Source organism: Poromitra crassiceps (genome assembly GCF_964638095.1).
Source record: "Poromitra crassiceps genome assembly, chromosome: 21".
Taxonomy (NCBI): domain Eukaryota; kingdom Metazoa; phylum Chordata; class Actinopteri; order Beryciformes; family Melamphaidae; genus Poromitra; species Poromitra crassiceps.
Genome location: NC_139638.1, coordinates 14223874 through 14241276, shown reverse-complemented (window position 1 = coordinate 14241276; position 17403 = coordinate 14223874). Strand labels below are relative to the sequence as shown.

Sequence of the window (17403 nt, the reverse complement as noted above, 5' to 3'; positions counted from 1 at the left end):
TATTATCACTGGTGTCTTGCAAACTGCAGGAAAGTCCCCCCAAAATGTACAATTTCTCAAAGATTCCTTTAAATGTGTGAAAAATGCAGAAAACATCCAGAACATTCTGTCTCAGCTCTGCAAAGCAGTTTTTGACACAAAAGGCTGGTGGCCCACAGTGAAGCAGATGCTGCGGTGGTGTGCGTTGGTGCTGACTGAGAAGAGTGGAGAGCTGGAACTGGTTGGTGTGGAAGAGGACCCGTGTGTCACAGCCATGTTTGCAGCCTCACAGGTCTGCATGGGAAACAAACTGGACATTGTGATGAGCTCTAACGTTGAGGAGCAAACTAAGGAGTGGTCTGCTTTCTACAAGCACATTGGAATTTCTCTCAACACAAACATGAAGAAAACCAATGCATTGCCCCAGGACATCTATAAAGCAGACATTGTGTATGGTACCATGGGTGACTTTGTCTCAGATTACTTTCAGTACGGCTTAGAGGTGATGGAAACAGGGAATCCTCTGCCTAGTCGTGGATTTATCATTGACATAAGATGTCTCAGTGCCTCCCATGATCTGGAACTTTCGAGGCTCAAGGACAATGAGCGCCTGGCATTTGCGGCAGAGATCCTGCAAAGCATCATAGGTAAATGTCACAGTGAGGACATGGAACTGAGACAGGGCTTTATTAAGGCTCTATTTCATGTGCTCCATGGCAACCTAAACAATGACACACACAAAGTCACCATCTCACAGAAAGTTACTGGAAAGCAATTGCCTTTGAATGAGGTCTTTCTTCTGAGCTGTCTTGAGAATCTCCTGAGAGTTCTTACTAAAGAAACGGAGGCTGAGAAACCCAGGTCATCTCTTGCAGGCAAATGGTGTTTGGAGATTTTATTTGCCTGTGCAGTGAAATTCCAAGAACCAACTACTACAAACGAAGTCTTCCTGATGGTTTCAAATCTTGAGGAACAAAGACTTTGGTCACCAGTAGAGGCCCTAGACCTCCTTGGAACATTAACTGACCACCATTATGATGAAGGCTGTATTTCCATCATGAAGATTTTGCATTTGATGGCAACATATCAGGTTTCTTCCAAGTGGACAGATGAGAACAACCAATCTGTCCTTCAGCTCTTAGATTCATCTGGAACTGAGAATCTGATCCAGCTTTTAGAAAAAAGCCTCAAAGCTGAGAAATCAAAAAGCATTGAAACGCTCATTGATGAAATCAGGCAGATGAAAGACATTGATGAACCAACACTGATGAAAGTGCACTGTATAGTAAATCATGTAACAAACCTGATTAAAACTGGTGAAATTGAAAACCACACAGATGTACAGCGAGCTAGGAATCTGAGTCACAGCACAGAGACAGAAGACCTTCAGGAGATTCTGGCAGTCTTATGCAATGCTGTGCACCTTCGTGTGGCTGAAGGTAGGTGGTGGCCCAGAGCCACTCAAATGACAAGCTGGTGTCTCTTGGCCTTGGCTGACACAGGAAAACTGCTGGAGATGGGCACCGGAGAAGGGAAGTCTGTTGTCATAGGAATGTTTGCAGTGCTGCATGTGCTAAGGGGTGAAAAAGTAGATGTTGTGTCCAGCTCATCTGTGTTATGTCAAAGAGATGCAGAAGAATTTAAAAACTTCTACTTGTACTTTGACATCACAACTGACACAAACACAAATAAAACCAAAGATGAAGATCGACAAGAATGCTACCAGAAGGATGTGGTCTACGGAACTATCGAAGCCTTCGCTGCAGATCATCTTCGCCAGATATTTGAGATGAAGAATGTGAGGCCTGATCGCAGCTATGAGTGCATGATCATCGATGAAGTGGACTCATTGCTGCTGGACCAGGGAGTGCAGCTGACCTACCTGTCCAGCCCCATGGTCTCCATGCTACATCTGAACATTATTCTGACCATGATCTGGAGCCATGTCAGCCAGTACGGCTTCCTGTCTACAGGACACCAAACATTTGTACAGAGTCCCCCTGCTTCATTCTTCAAGGCCATATTTGACTCAATTGACACAGAAGAAACTGAAATTAAAGACCCAATGGACATTTTACAGATTGCTGAAGAATGCAACATTGTGCCGAAAGGATTTACAGAAGATATCTATAGAAGTGAAAAGGATGAACTTCTTAGAAAACTGAAAACTGTGAGTCAGGATTCTATGGTGGATTTCTTACATGAAATTGAGCAGTATGTCCCCTATGGTGTTACTGTTTACACTTTAGATGACAACGGATTGCTCCATCTTAGAAAATCCAGCCCAAGCACCAACCAGAACATTCAAGACCTTACATTCCTCGTTTTGGAAGAAGGCTTGTGCTGTCCTCTCTATGATTCAGAAGAAATTCTCATCAAGCCCATAGCAGAGTTTATTTTGGAGAAGATCCAATACACCCCATGTCCAAACACTAAAGACAAAATCAGCATCCCTGGATTCCTGAAAAATCTGATAGAGAAGAAAGTGTCAGTGTGGGTCGAGAATGCATTTCTGGCAATGAGACTGACGCAAGGACGAGAATATGTTGTGGAAAATGACAGTGTCTGTCCCGTGGACTTCAGATCTACTGGTATAGTAGAACTGAATAAAAAATGGGGTGATGGTCTGCAGCAGTTTGTTGAGATTAAACACCAAACCAAACTGAGCACAATTTCAACAGTGACAAACTACATTTCTAACATCTCCCTTTTTGAAAAGTACAATGGGATGATATATGGAACTACGGGCACACTTGGGAGCAAAACAGATATCATGTTTTTGCAGGACCTATATCCAAATCTCTTTGCCTGCAAAATGCCATCATTCAAGAGGAAGAAGTTATTTGAGGTCAAAGGTACTTTGAAGACCTCAGATGAAGAATGGAAATCTGAAATAAAACGTGTGGTGATGGCTCAGATTTCCACCAATTCATACAGAAATGGAAGAGCTGCCCTGGTGATCTGTGAAACGATCAACAAAGCCAAAGATATCTATGAAGAGCTGAGAAGCAGCATCCCAGGTGAAATAATTCTCTACTGCCGCAGTGACAAAGACAGTTTAAGCAGAATAGACAAGAAATTGCTTCCTGGTGATGTCATTGTTGCCACAAACCTTGCCGGGCGTGGCACAAACATAAAAGTTTCCAAAGAGGTGAACAACAATGGGGGATTATTTGTGATCCTCTCCTTCCTTTCTGCGAACACAAGAGTGGAAATCCAGGCTTTTGGCCGAACTGCTCGCAAAGGTAAACCTGGATCTGCTCAGATAATCATGTCCACTGATCATCTGCAGCAGTCCCTCGGGACAGTGTCTTCTCTGGAGGAAGCTAAGAGCACAAGGGATAGACTTGCAGCAGAAAAGATAGATTACATGACATATGACATCGCTGAGTTGAGACTGCGGGAGGATCTGTTTTCAGAGTACTGCATAACTCTTCAGGACATCCACAGGAACACAGATGTAGATGAAAGAAAAGTTGTTGCTGCCATCATGAATGAATTCTGGGGAATATGGCTGCAAACAAAATCAGAAGAAATTGACCAGTTGAAAAGAAATGAACTGGAAAAGAGCTTGAAAGGTGATTTGGCTCTGGCGAAAAGTCAGTCTGAAAGTCAGATTTCACCGTACTCTAGCATTTATCACTACATCAAATTTGGGAATATCGCACTGAGCGAAAAGAAATGGGGTGTCAGCAGCAGCCTATTTGAAAAAGCCATGAAAGATGAAAGTTGGGGGGCCATAGCTTTTTACAGTCATGCATACTGTAGTATAAAGCAGAAGAAGGCAGATTACCTCACTAAGGCCGAAGATGATCTAAGGAAGGCAAAGGAGTCTGTGAAGTACATCATTGGAGAATCCATGGTCGGTCTCCAATTTGTAAAAATGTCCAATCCAGACTCCAACAGCAAACCAACCAGCCTTGAAAAATACTTCATAACCAAGTGCACCATGTTGAGTTACTTGGATGAAAACATCAGTGAGGCCATCAGAAAGCTGGAGGAAATAAAAGAAGCAGGAAAGGATGCAATTGCTAGGAAAACATCAATGTTCTCCCTGGTGTCAACTGCTGATGAAGAGCTCCAAGTGGAAGCCTATAATCTCTACCATCAAGGTCTGAAATATGTATTTTCCGTGGAAGAAAAACCTTCTTTCCCATGGGGAGCTCTAGTGGTGTTCTTCCTTGGAGTTTTACAGATTATTGCAGGGACATTGATCACTGTATTTACGGGTGGTATATTAGCTCAAGTCGGCATGGGGCTCATCACTGAAGGAATATCAGACTGCATCACTGGCATAGAGTCCATGGTGACAGGAGAATTCAGCTGGAAATCATGGGCTATATATAAATCCATGTCTATTGGCTTATCTCTCATTGGGTTTGGAGTCGGAAAGCTGATTGCAAAGGGCTTCAAAGCTACTAAAACAGCAGTTAAACTTTGGAAACAGGTTAAGTCTGTGCCAAAGTTTCTGACTGGAGAGATTAAAGACGGTTTAAGTGTGGCTGCAAAGACAAATATGAAGAATGCAGTAATACACACCGGTAAAACAGTTGCAGAGAAAATGATTGGTTTTGGAATTGGGAAGGCAGAAAAGGAAATACTGACACAAATACTAAATGCCATCAAACATGAGGTGGAAAAGGGAATTGTTGTTGATGTTAAATCCAACATCGAAAAAGACTCTGCTTTATTTGACTCCATTATACTGTCACACCTTGAGGACAAACAGCAACTTTCTGATCTCCTGCAGAACGAGAAAAGGAAGAGTAGACTCCTGGACATTTTCAACGAGTTAAGCGACACTGCGATACAGCCTTTCTTTGCAGACCTCAGCTGGCAGAACCAGCTTAACTCATCCATCCTCTCAGTGATTGACACAGCCAGCAAAGAGGCTGAAGGAAAAACACGTTTATTTCTGATGGGCATCAAAGCCGTCCACATGGCGGTACTGGGAGGAGAAGCCCTCCATACAGCACTCACCCTCTCCAGCAAGTTCTTCTCAAACCTTCACAAACAGCTGACTACATTTAAAGGACAAAGGGGCTTTTCAGAGAAAGTGAAGGTGAAGGATCTTTCTGCTTCAGACATTGAGATGCTGAAAGAATTCAAGCAGGATGTAGCCAACACCATCAGTGCTTTATTGGCCGATGCTATGGTAGAAGTGTTCGATCAGAAGTTCTCCAGTCACCTTGTTTCTCTTGGCCTAAACAAAGTAAATGGCATCATTGGCGATCATGTAAGAGTTGGCTTAAAGAGTAAAAAAACTGAGGAGAGACTCAAAGATGGACTTAACAACAGCTACAAGCCTGTAGACAAGAATTCTACACATGTAGGAGAGGCAGGCAAACGCTCACAGTCACATGCTGAAAAGATCATGGATACCACAACGCCGGGTACCATTTTCGATATGAGCATCTTGTCAGAAGTCATTGGTACTAGGGTTGTAATCCTAGGAAAGTACGGTCTTGGCGAACTTATCGAAATGCAGGAGCTGAACCCAAGCACTGAAACTTCCAGTGAAACTGTGACACTGATCTACAATGCAACAGGGAAGAGCTGCCTGTTTCGCGCTTTGGCGCGAGCCATGAACCCGGACGCCAGTGATGAAGAGATTAGTTTGGAAGCAAATCGCCTCCGTGCTTTGGAGGCCGACGCCCTCCAGACACACCCCAGCCAATGGGAGCCTTTGATCCTGCGCAAAGAGTGGAATGAAGTCTTCAGAGGAGGAGACTGGTATAATGCAGAGGGAGCTGCCCGAATAGTAGAAAGCAAAGCAGTGCTTCAGAAAGAGGTTGAAAAAATAGGACGCTACGCAGATTTGATGAGAGATTATGGAGACTCAGGAATTGTGCAATTCATCAATGCAGCTCACCAACCACCAGTGAATACCCTAATATGGTCCATAAGAATGAACAAGAAGAGCAAATTAGGTGCAGCCATGCTTGAAGTGGCAACAAAGTCATCTCCTCTGGATACCAAGCTAATTCCTCGTGAGCTTTCATCTGTTTATGTGCCTAAAGAACTACGCCAAGAGTTTCCCAGTACAAAGTCAAAAGAGTTCAGAATGTGCGTGGCTACTGCCATAAGCAAGGATGATGTTGTGGCCACCTTCAAACTGACAACCCTTGGTTCAATGCCCAGATATCAGCTGGATAGCACCAAGAACTTCAACAACTTTCAGGACCTCGACCCAATGAGTAAAACCAGACTTGAAGTTTTTAATCGCAATTTTAAACAGCAATCTAAAGACATGGTACAGGAATGGTCCAACAAGCTTGAAGGCAAGGATGTCCTGAGAGTGGCACATCTCCGGGAAATTAATACATGGATCGACAAAAGGGGCTACAAGGATCAAAACGATCCATTTAGGAACAAAGTCTCCAACCTCCAATAATGAAAAGGTAACATCACATTTAATATCATCATCATAGTTGCCAGGCACATATTATCATATTATATTATCATATTAACGTAATCGGTGATCACCTCTCTTGTTTCAATTTCTAGGTGTCCGCAGCCTCTACCCTGATGCCGACTCATCTCCAACGCCATTCCCTTCCTTTTCTGCCCTCACCCTCTCATAGAGCAAGATCCCCGTTTTCTGCCCCCATCTCTCTTAAATCACAATCCCCGTCTCACCCAATTATTCAACTCAGCTCAGTTCTATATTAGGACAGGATTGGCTAATTCCACTACAAAAGCTTATGATGCAGCGAGGCAGATCTTTGCCATGTTCTGCCTCTCTGTCAATCTGCCCTTTCGCCCAGTGCTTTTGTGTAGATGTCCATTACCTCCGCCCTCCGTATATCCACAGCCTGGTGGCGGGCATTCAATTTGACCCCGCATTTCCCAGTTTATTTTCAAATCCTAAAATTACTACTGAAAGGCTTTTCGAAAGCTTTTCCTTCTGCCCCTGATCCTAGGCGTCCCATTACCCTCCCCATGTTGTTGCGGCAGATGTTAACCTGGCTCAGATGGCATTTACTCCCCCTTTTTAGACTCTCTTAGAGTGTGTGTTTTCCCTAGCTTTTTCATGGGTTCCTCAGAGTCAGTGAATTTATATTGTGTGTATATAAATGAGCATGGTTCGCCCACATCTCCTCGAACCCCCCTGTGGTTTGTCATCACATATCCTGCAAGCCAATGAGCACATTCAGCGGAGGAGTGATGTCATCCAGGACACCACGGCTTGATGCAGCCAAATAGAGAGCCCCAGGAACGAGTCCGGAAAACATCAATGCTAACACTTCCGGGTTCTTCACTGTTTTCGCCTATGGGATTTTTGAATGGGTTTTTGGCGCGATGCTTCTAATAAGGTCTCTGGGCAATGCAAGCTTAATCAAACAAACCAATGTTCAGTAGGGTAATCTTCACACATGAGGACCACTTTTATGAGTTTTGAAGCTTTTACGTGCAGTTAAAAGGGCGGCTAGCTAGCAAACGGCTAAATGAGACTACACTGTCGAGTCGACGGGGATATTATACGTCAATAACGTCATCACTTCAAAGGACGAACACGGAAATTCTCTTTCCCTCACCTGGTTCAGCCCGGGGTAATCAGTGCACAGCAGCGCACACATCAACAACACTCCAGGTTGACTGGTGACGTGACGGGGAAGCCTATGCGACACTGTGTGTAGTTCTGGATTAGCTTAGGACGAGCTTTTTACTTCTAGGGCTCGCATCTACGCTTCAAAACTCATGAAAGTGGCCCTCATGTGTGAAGATTATCCGGCTGAACACTGGTTCGCATTTGATTAAGCTTGCGTTGCCCAGAGACCTTATTTGAAGCATCGCGGCAAAAACCCATTCAAAAATCGCATAGGCAGAAACAGTGAAGAACCAGGAAGTCCGGGACTTCCGCATTCCGACTACAAAAATACGTCATCCCTGGGGCTCTCTATAGCATCGGAGCAGGAAGAAAAGAGGAAGTTAGAGGCTATTGCATTATGATATAATTCAGTAATCACATGGTTTATAATCAGTTAAGTATAAGTGATAATCAGGTATTGTTTATGTAATCAATTTATTATATAGTTGTAATGGGGTGTTTTGTTGTAATTGATGTGTTGTAATGTGTCTGGTAGATAATGTGAAATGTTTATAACCATGTGTAAAACTGTAGGCTAGTAAGGTGTTAATGATTAAGAATCAGTAACTAATAGGCAGTCAGATACAAGAATTGGTGAATGTATAACAGTCAGTGTATAATCAATGAGATTATGTGTGAGCCTTGACATCTTGGCATCACGTTGAATAGGTTTCACAGGAAGATGCTATTGGCATCATGTGGGGGATTTCAATTGTCCATTTCATAGAATTGATTTCAAAGCATAGGGATAGTTGCTTCCTCATTATGACGCCACAATTGAAGCAACAGGTCTGCACATGAGAGAGAGAAGAGAAACAAAGAAGTTTCACTCAGAGAGTGGCTGCGACTAAGCTATTTTTAGAACGGAAAGGCCCCATAGCCACAGTCAATTTAATCTGATACAAGTTACAGCAACTAGGGTTAGGGTTAGGGTTAGGGATTTACATTAACTAATTAAAGTATACCATGGTCATGTTCAATTTATTTCAAGTGGATTTTACCACGCCACAGCCATATGTGATTGATTTGGTTTGAATTAAATGTAATTGATCTAATACATGATTTAGTAAATGTAACCGAGGTGAATCAGCGTGGATTGTAGCGAGTGGATTGGTTAAACTCACTCCCCAGTATAAAGGTATGTTAATCAGCTCCGCTAGCTCTCTTGGCGTTGCGGTTAACATGTCGGACTCCCAAGCCGAAGGTCGGCGGTTCGTACCCACCCCTTGACAAGCCCTTAACATGGGTTGCTGCAAGTACCACCTACACAACGCCGTTACATAAACATGGGGTTTTGGGAAGTTAATCAGAGAGGTGGAAGTGATTTTAAGAAATCAAATTCATTATGGTGTTGATTATGTTATTGAGTGCATTGATTGTTGTTGGTGCATAAGACTGTATTGAGATTTTCTGGGCTTAAGCTTTGCTCTATTTCTTTCATTAAAGCAATTTATAATTCTTAATTGAGTCCATTTCCTTCCTTATTTTAACAAGTGTCTACTTAGTGTTAAACACTCTCTCCTTTGTGATGTAACAAGTTTAAGTAGGTTTGCTAGTCTGGTTCACATGATGAAAGTCCTTAAGGATTAATTTGGGTAGGAGTCATCACTTGTTTTCATTCAACTACAGTGACAGGGTAAAGGCATAAAGTTATATATCATCACTGGAAAACATAGTGCCGCTCTTAGAAAGTTCAATACAACCTTGGTCTGAAAAGTATATTTCTGACCAGAAAATCATCTCAACATCACAACACCGAAAAAATGCATGAGGACAGCTGCCGTTAAATCAGGTGATTTCTCATAAGAGGTGTCAAAGGTCACGGACAAGAAGGTAGGTTCAACTTGAAAATTGCAGGCACTGAGAGTTGAGCATGTCGTTCTGTCGGCAAGCTGCTATATTATCAGCCTAAAGATCCCTCCTTCCATGACTGGTAGGAAGCATTAATGCATTCCGTTGGTGGTGGTCTTCTCTCCCAATCCCCGTGCGGTGCCCATGCCCAGGCAATTTACATATAACTCCAGAAGCGTCATTGCCATTGGTTAACCTCAGTCAGTCCACGTCCTGACAATTTGCACAACACATTATCCCTGCATTTTGCTTAAACATCAGTCAGCCCACATCCTGACAAGTCATCTGCTTCTCAGAACGTAATGTTGTGTTCTTCGCTGGTACAAGCAGTTGTCTCACCCACCCCCTCCCCTGATCACCACCAACGTCATGGCTCCTGTAGAAATCCCTATGGGGGATTATCTATCCTATACGTCACTGATGCCCCCCTCTCTCATCTCATGAGGAGCGTCATCATATCATGGAGTCATACGCCACACTTAAACTGTCAAAGTTTATTCATCCTTCCTACGAGTCTCATGATTGAAATCAATTTGTGTTTTACTTAATGAAGACTACAGAGACCCTCCACCTCCCTGATGTTCACAATACCTGCCTGGATATGAAGAATATTGCTTTTCCCTTTTTCCCTTTAATTTTCAACCCCCATCCCCCAACCCAACATAATTTTACTATCCAGATCCAAGATCGGTGATGATTTTCTGCTCAATACCAATCCTCTAGCTGATGAGTGTTTTCATGTAGTAATCAGATAATCTAGCTGATGAGTGTTTTCATGTAGTAATCAGATAAGATAATGAAGTTGTTTCATTCCCGGTCACAACAGATGACCTGAGATTATTGCTAGTCCTTTACAGGAGGAACTGTGAATGTAGTAATTTAATATGAACGTAGCTATTGATTAAATTCTATTGGCAATATTGTGATTCAATTGTAGGTTTAAGTTCCAGTTTTTGATTTTGTTTGTTTCTTTGTTGACTGTAATCATGCGGTTTTATTGAGTTTAAAATCTAAAATCACTCAATTTAAATATTAGTGATTATTAGTGAATGATGATCTTGTTATTGTTTCTTATGAATATGGTATTGATTGATTGTTATGTTTTGCATATTACATTAATATTGGACTTAAATGTGACTTAACTGTCACTGGAAGTACACTGTCCGACATTAGCCGTCCGATCACTATCACAAGTCTCTCTCAGTAGCCGACAGAGAGACATTACTGACTCTGTTCATGTTGTTTCTCTCCAATGATGTATCATGAAACATCCAATTGTGATCAAATAGATGTTTAATGGTGCATCATCGATTAATGCCTGTCTTCTTGTGCTCTGCTTTCAATATCACCATACAACAATGTTAATGTGAGATCAATTCTACTTTCTGATTGTGAGAGATGCTAAATGGTCTGCATTTATATAGCGCTTTTATCCAAAGCGCTTTACAGTCAGTAGGTACATTTACCCATTCACACACCGATGGTGGCAGGTTACCACGCAGGGTGCTGGCACACCAACAGAGCAAATTTAGGGTTCAGTGTCTTGCCCAAGGACACTTCGACATGCAGACTGGAGGAGCCGGGAATCGCACCGACCTCTTTTATCCAAAGTGATTAGTGGACGACCCGCTCTACCTCCTGAGCTACAGCCGCCCCAAGATTATATGTACCTTGTCAAAGTTATGTTTAATTATACTGCATGTACAGTATTTTGTGTTACATAGCCTATGATTTGTGACCTGTAAAGTGAACATACTCTGTTCCCTGCAGCTGTCGTTACTGAAACAGGAAAGCCATATAACTGCTTTAAGATCAAGCACTTTATAGGTGTCAGACAGGCGTTGATTCCTTAATTACAACGTTCAGCAGACAGTCATATGTATTTTAATCACTCTGACATTTACCACCTGTTGTTATGCCCAAATAAGCTGTGCTTCCTGTGTGTTTCCTCTTCCCTTCATTTCTATATAAATAACAATGATTTTGTGCTTAAGCAATATCACACGAGAGGGAGTGCATTGTTGGCTAATATTGGCACTGCTGTGATTCGGTCGCAGGCACGAGGCCGCAGGCCGAGTGCCGTAGATAATCACAGCAGTACCAATATTAGACAACAATGCACGACCTCGAGTGTGATATTGCTTTTATACAACAGTTCTATTAAACAAAGCTGATTAAAAAAATGACAAAAAGCTGAGAAAATAGATGATTTCTGTATTTATTCCTCCGCCAACAAAAATAGTCCCCTCAGCTTTCTGCTTTGCTGAAAATGTAGCCTAATCAGCCTAATTAACTGCAGGCTGTCTACTACTGTCTACTCTAGAGCTGTGAAGCGTTTTGTTGATTAGGGCAGCTGTGAAGCGAAGTGATCTACACACAGTGAAGCACCAGTGCATTATCGTGAAATATAGGCACTCGTAGGATCCCTCTTGTCCAATCAAATTGCTCGGCCGGAACTACCTGTTGTATAATTGTGTTTAGAGCTGTCTCTCCTTCACACTATGAACTGTGTTGTTTGAGTCAAACAGATTTCCTGCATTCTTTGATAACTAAAGAAACATAGAAAAACAACTTTGTTTGTTGAGTCCTTTATTTCAAGAAAGTACATTTTTCCGTAACACTGATACATTTGTTTATGTATTAAACAGTTTAAGGCACAACTTCAACAATTAAAACAAAACAAAAATATATGAATAAATAAATTTGAGGAATGTAATAAAAATAAGGGATTAAGAAGGAATGTTCCCATGGCTTTCTCAAACTTTAATGTTTTCATTTTCATGTTTCATAATTTTCAGGGCAGAGTTGAGTGACCATTTGCATTGATGCTGAAAGAAATGCAATGACAACATCTTCATGAAACAAATATCCATGAGTCCACATGATGGGGAGGGGGGGTGATTAATTTGTCATTATGAAGTAAATCTGTTCCTCCAAGAACAGCCAGAGGGTGGAGCTGTGGCCTTGTGTCAAGAATGAAGGTAATATTGTAAAACTGTTTGAAACCTATTGGCTACATTTGAAATGACAGGAATTACATTTTCTACACACACAAAATGTTTAAAGATACTGATAATATTTTGATTTGTTTAACGGGAACAGGAACCAACTAGAATTGTATTTTGTTTGCATAAACTGCATAATTTTATGGTCTTAAATACAAAAGTTCAAAAAGCTCTATAGCCTTAAAGTCGAGCTGAACCCAAAAATGACTTTTATTTTCTTTTAGTTCAAAATGGGTATGCAGTGCACCTATTTAATAATGTATGCCAAAAAAATCACAAAATTCTAATTTCTTTAGTTTTTCACACTTTTTCACATCAAAAGTTCATTTTTCAAGATTTCATTGATAACAGTAATTTACAGTTTGCTGACGTCACCTAGTACTATCAAATTTCTACCCCATTTCAACCAACCATTTCACGACATGCAGCTATCAATCAAATCTTCATTTCAGGGTAATTTTCTCTTCCAAATGAAGGGGAAAATGGCGCCTAGTGCCTGTCAGTTTCTAGCCCATAAACTAACTACTAACTTGAGCAATTATGCAAACTAAATCAAACAGTAATGTCTAAGAATGCAAAGAAATGTAACTGGCTCGCATTCCAGCAATATTATTTACATTTATAATGATAATGGCGCGCGCCTCCGAGCCTGACAGCCAGGGAGGCTGTCAGGGGTCGTCTCTCGGAGATTCCAAGCGGGCGGGCAGCACCCATGCATCGGATTGTCCGCTCGCTCGGCACGAAGCCGGTGGCTGCCTGGTACTCCGCGGATCCCACTCGCGTAGCACGACAACACGCTGAATCCCACCCGATTTGGGGGTGGAACACGCCAGGATTGGCCGATGCCAAAGCCAGTCGACAGAATTGTCAAATCAAATCATTGACACCGTATATGGTCCGCCTCTCAATTTGTTTTCAGTCTGAAACGGACTCAGATGCACGTGACGAACGGGTTCACCTCGACTTTAAGCCTATTGCTTCTGCATTGTTGTGTTAAGAGTTTGTACTAAATTGTGACCCATGTTGAATCTGTCTGCTGACTTGAGTTCTGCTGGAGAAAAAAAAAATATCATAGTTATCTGTGGTTGCAAATGATAATAATGTGTTTGCTGTCATTGTCAACCACTATTAGGCCTATCTGTCTTAGTTAGTGCAGACTAGGGAGGATGGCTGCTGTCCATGGTGCTGACCAGGTTACGGTTTGTGTTATGAGAGCTGGTACATGTGGGGAACCTGACAACAATGTAAATCCCTCTCTGCCCTTGTGCGTGCACGTGTGTGCGTGCACGTGTGTGTGTGTGTGTGTCTGTGCGTGCACATGCATGTGCTCCTGCATAGGTGTGTGTGTTTTCAATGCATCGGCAGTTGATTTGGTTGGTTGCTGTGTATTCAGCTCCACACACACACACACACACACACACACACACACACACACACACACGATTTAAGGACACTATCCGTCCTCTTCTTGGCATCATTGTTTCTCTGCAGCTTAGTCTGCCTGAGGCCTGTCCTTAGTGACAGGGCTGTATTGCTGTGGGAGTGCAGGGGGTTTGTTTTGACAATAGTAAAATAGGGGGGAGGTTGTTCCTCCATAGAGGTGGAACTCCCCCAGTTCTCCAGATAACACTACACACCTGCTTAATTAGGAGTAACTGTCATTGATGTTGCCAAACAGGATTCAGTGCTGTCTATATTGGCCTGTTTGTTGATGAAGTCAATCAGGGCCATGGAGAGCAGGGAGAGTTCATTACATAGGCCTAGATTTCTCACAGCGGCCAAGTGTATCTTAAAGCTGCTGAGTATGAAAGGACGTCAGTGACGTCAGTATGAAAGGTGTTTGACTAAAGGGAGATTTTTAATGCTAGAAACTTAATGCTAGAAACTAGATATGGCCCGTTGGTGTTAATGTGATATTTTGGAGGGATATCAGTCGACCTGCACCATACAGTACCCCGGTCCAAATATATGAAACCGGAGTTGTCCCCCTTTTTTATTTATTTTTATAACTGGATATTTTCATGATATATTGACTGCAGAACTGGAAATGCCCCCGATTTTCATTTGAAAAATCTGCTCACATGTTGCCTGTCACCACATTCTGATGATTGTATCATCAGGTGTAGTGGTACTTGGAGAACTGGAGGAACAACTCCCTATCCCCACCCCACCCCATCTTAACTGCGACCACAGCACTACAGCCCATGCCAGCATGCCCTCTGATCAAGGCAGCTGTCAGTTTTAATGACACACTGTTCAGACGTTGGCACAAGATTGTGATGATCGATTATATTATTATATTATCAATTATTGTTCATTATTCTCATAGTTTTTACTCTTTGATCAAGCTAGCTGTCAGTTTTAAATTACAACAAAAACAACTTGAAGTAGAACTCGCCTTGTCACCGTGGCGTGCGAAAACAACTTGAAGTTATGGTTGACGAAGTATACAAATAAACACATTGAGGTGCAAGCTCGAGCATGTCCTTGTTCCAATCCAGTCCGCATTTCTTGGCTCATCATGAGTCCCACCCAAAGGCTCCGCTCTGCGTGCGCTGGCTCCCCTCTGCGTGCGCTGGCTCCCCTCTGCGTGTGCTGGCTCCCCTCTGCGTGCGCTGGCCAAAAACTGAAACTGAACTGAAAATTGGACAAACATTTCTTGAGCATCTTGAGCACCACACATCAGCTACTGTATCACGGTGGAGAGTAGAGGACTGAATGTGCCAATTAAGTAACGAGGGATGATTAGGTGGGCATGATTGAAGGAAGGCCTGTGTGGGAATTCAGCCAGAGCACCAGGGTTACACCCCCCAGAGCACCGGGGTTACACCCCCAAGGGCACCGGGGTTACACCCCCCAGAGCACTGGGGTTACACCCGCCAGGGCACCGGGGTTACACCCCCCAGGGCACCGGGGTTACACCCCTCAGGGCACCGGGGTTACACCCCCCCAGAGCACCGGGGTTACACCCCTCAGGGCACCGGGGTTACACCCCCCCAGAGCACCGGGGTTACACCCCTCAGGGCACCGGGGGGTTACACCCCTCAGGGCACCGGGGTTACACCCCTCAGGGCACCGGGGTTACACCCCTCAGGGCACCGGGGTTACACCCCCCAGGGCACCGGGGTTACACCCCTACTCTTGCGAAGAGTGCTGATAGGATCTTTAATGACCACAGAGAGTCAGGACCTCGGTTTAACGTCTCATCCGAAGGACGGTGCTCACTCACAGGACAGAGTCCCTGTCTCTGCCCAGGGGCATTGGGGTGGTTATTAATCAGATCAGATTATTCATCAGACCATTCAGACCAGAGGGGAAGAGCACCTCCTACTGGTCCTCCAACACCAACAGGGGCAGTGGTGGCCCAATGGTTAGAGAAGCAAGCTTGTGACCGGAAGGTCGTCGGTTCAATCCCTAGGACCGGCAGAATAAATCTGGGTGGGGAAAGTGAAAAGGCAGCGCTTGCCCCTCCCTCATTACCACCACTGAGGTGCCCTTGAGCAAGGCCCCTAACCCCAACTGCTTCAGTGGAGCTGCTCAGTGGCCAGCAGATCAGACTGTGGTTGTACTGGTCAGCTTCCAGGTATGAATGTGTGTGTGAATGTGAACAGGACGCTCCTGAAAAAGACAGCATTGCTCTCAGTGAGACTCCTCCTGTATAAATAAAGGCAAAAAAAATACACTTCCAGCACCAGTCTCCCATCCAAGGAGTATCCTAGGCCAGACCTGCTTAGCTTCCCATAGGAAAGCCAGTAATGTGATGCAGGAGCCACTGGTGCTAATAAACAGTATCATTAGGCTATTATCATTGTGAATGATTTCAACCAGATCCCCCAGCTGAAGAGCTGAGCATCAAGTAAATCCTCCTCACACTTTCCCCTCTGTCTAAATAAATAAAATAAATTAATACAATTATTAATTGATTGATGAATTAATTATTAAAGCCCTTCATCAACCAACCCCCCTCCCCCCCCATATCTCACCGACCTCCTCTCTCCCTACCAACCCTCCAGGTCCCTCAGATCCACCTCCGCCGGCATTTTCTCCACCCCCAAATCCAACCTCCGCAATTTCAGGGACAGAGCCTTCTCCAGGGCAGCTCCCAGGCTCTGGAACTCCCTCCCCCAAGACTCTTGAGTCCCACAGTCTTTCAATCCCCCCTCAAGACCCATCTCTTCTCCATTGCCTTCTCTTACCCCCCTGCCCCCATCCATTCTTCTGTGTCTGTGTTATGTTTGTCTGTGCACGGTTTGTCTTTCTGTTGTCGCCACCCCTTAATATATATTGTTAAGCGACTTTGAGTTCTAGAAAAGCGCTATATAAATGCCATGTATTATTATTTTATTATTAAGGCGCATAGGGTATCGCATATTAATAAACTAACTGCGGCACCCCGTAGATGCCATCCCCAGGAAGCAGCCATCACCATGGCTACCGATGGATGCTTTGGATCAGCAGTAACTTAGGGTTCATCAGCTGGTCTATAAAGGTTAGTGCCACAGGCGTTTCATTTTTAAGCAAACAAAGTTTTCTTAAACAATACAGTATATCCATCATGTTATCAAATGAAGATATAGTGGCATTGTATGAATGAAAATGAAAACATTGAAGATTATTTTTATGCACTGACCTATGCTGAGGTGCCATATTGGAAAGAGGATGGCCTCAGCTGCCATTCATATTAAGATAGTCTCGCTGGCCAGCCTCCCCTCCTGTGAGGGAAGTCTGGCTGCAAGGAAACAGGCTGCTGGCATAAGCCCTCCCCCTGCTCTACAGCTGCTCTCCCATTGGAAGCATCGATTTCAGATGCTGCCGGATTTCCGGTCCCCGCTTAAGAAGCTCTGTCATTGGCTCCGACCATGTCAATCAGAGCGGCTTCCGCTTCCTCCTCTCTGTGTGTCACTGTAAATAGTCCCCTGCCGCCGCAGTGAAAACAACAATGCTAATTAGCTGGCAAGCTAACGGGAGAAACTTACA

General features: G+C 43.6%; 1 protein-coding gene across 1 annotated transcript; it reads left to right on the top strand.

The window, feature by feature from the left end:
* LOC310795568 (uncharacterized protein) lies at positions 1-9018 on the top strand. The gene is made up of 2 exons (XM_083657641.1): positions 1-6380; positions 6487-9018. Exon 1 carries the CDS (start codon positions 167-169, stop codon positions 6371-6373), a length of 6207 nt encoding a protein of 2068 aa, XP_083513767.1. The 5' UTR covers positions 1-166; the 3' UTR covers positions 6374-6380; positions 6487-9018.
* Positions 9019-17403: the final 8385 nt, after the last annotated feature.

What these genes read in the sequence shown, in the direction of transcription:
- LOC310795568 (XM_083657641.1), top strand. Translation starts at nt 167, where the DNA reads ATGCTGCGGTGGTGTGCGTTGGTGCTGACTGAGAAGAGTGGAGAGCTG.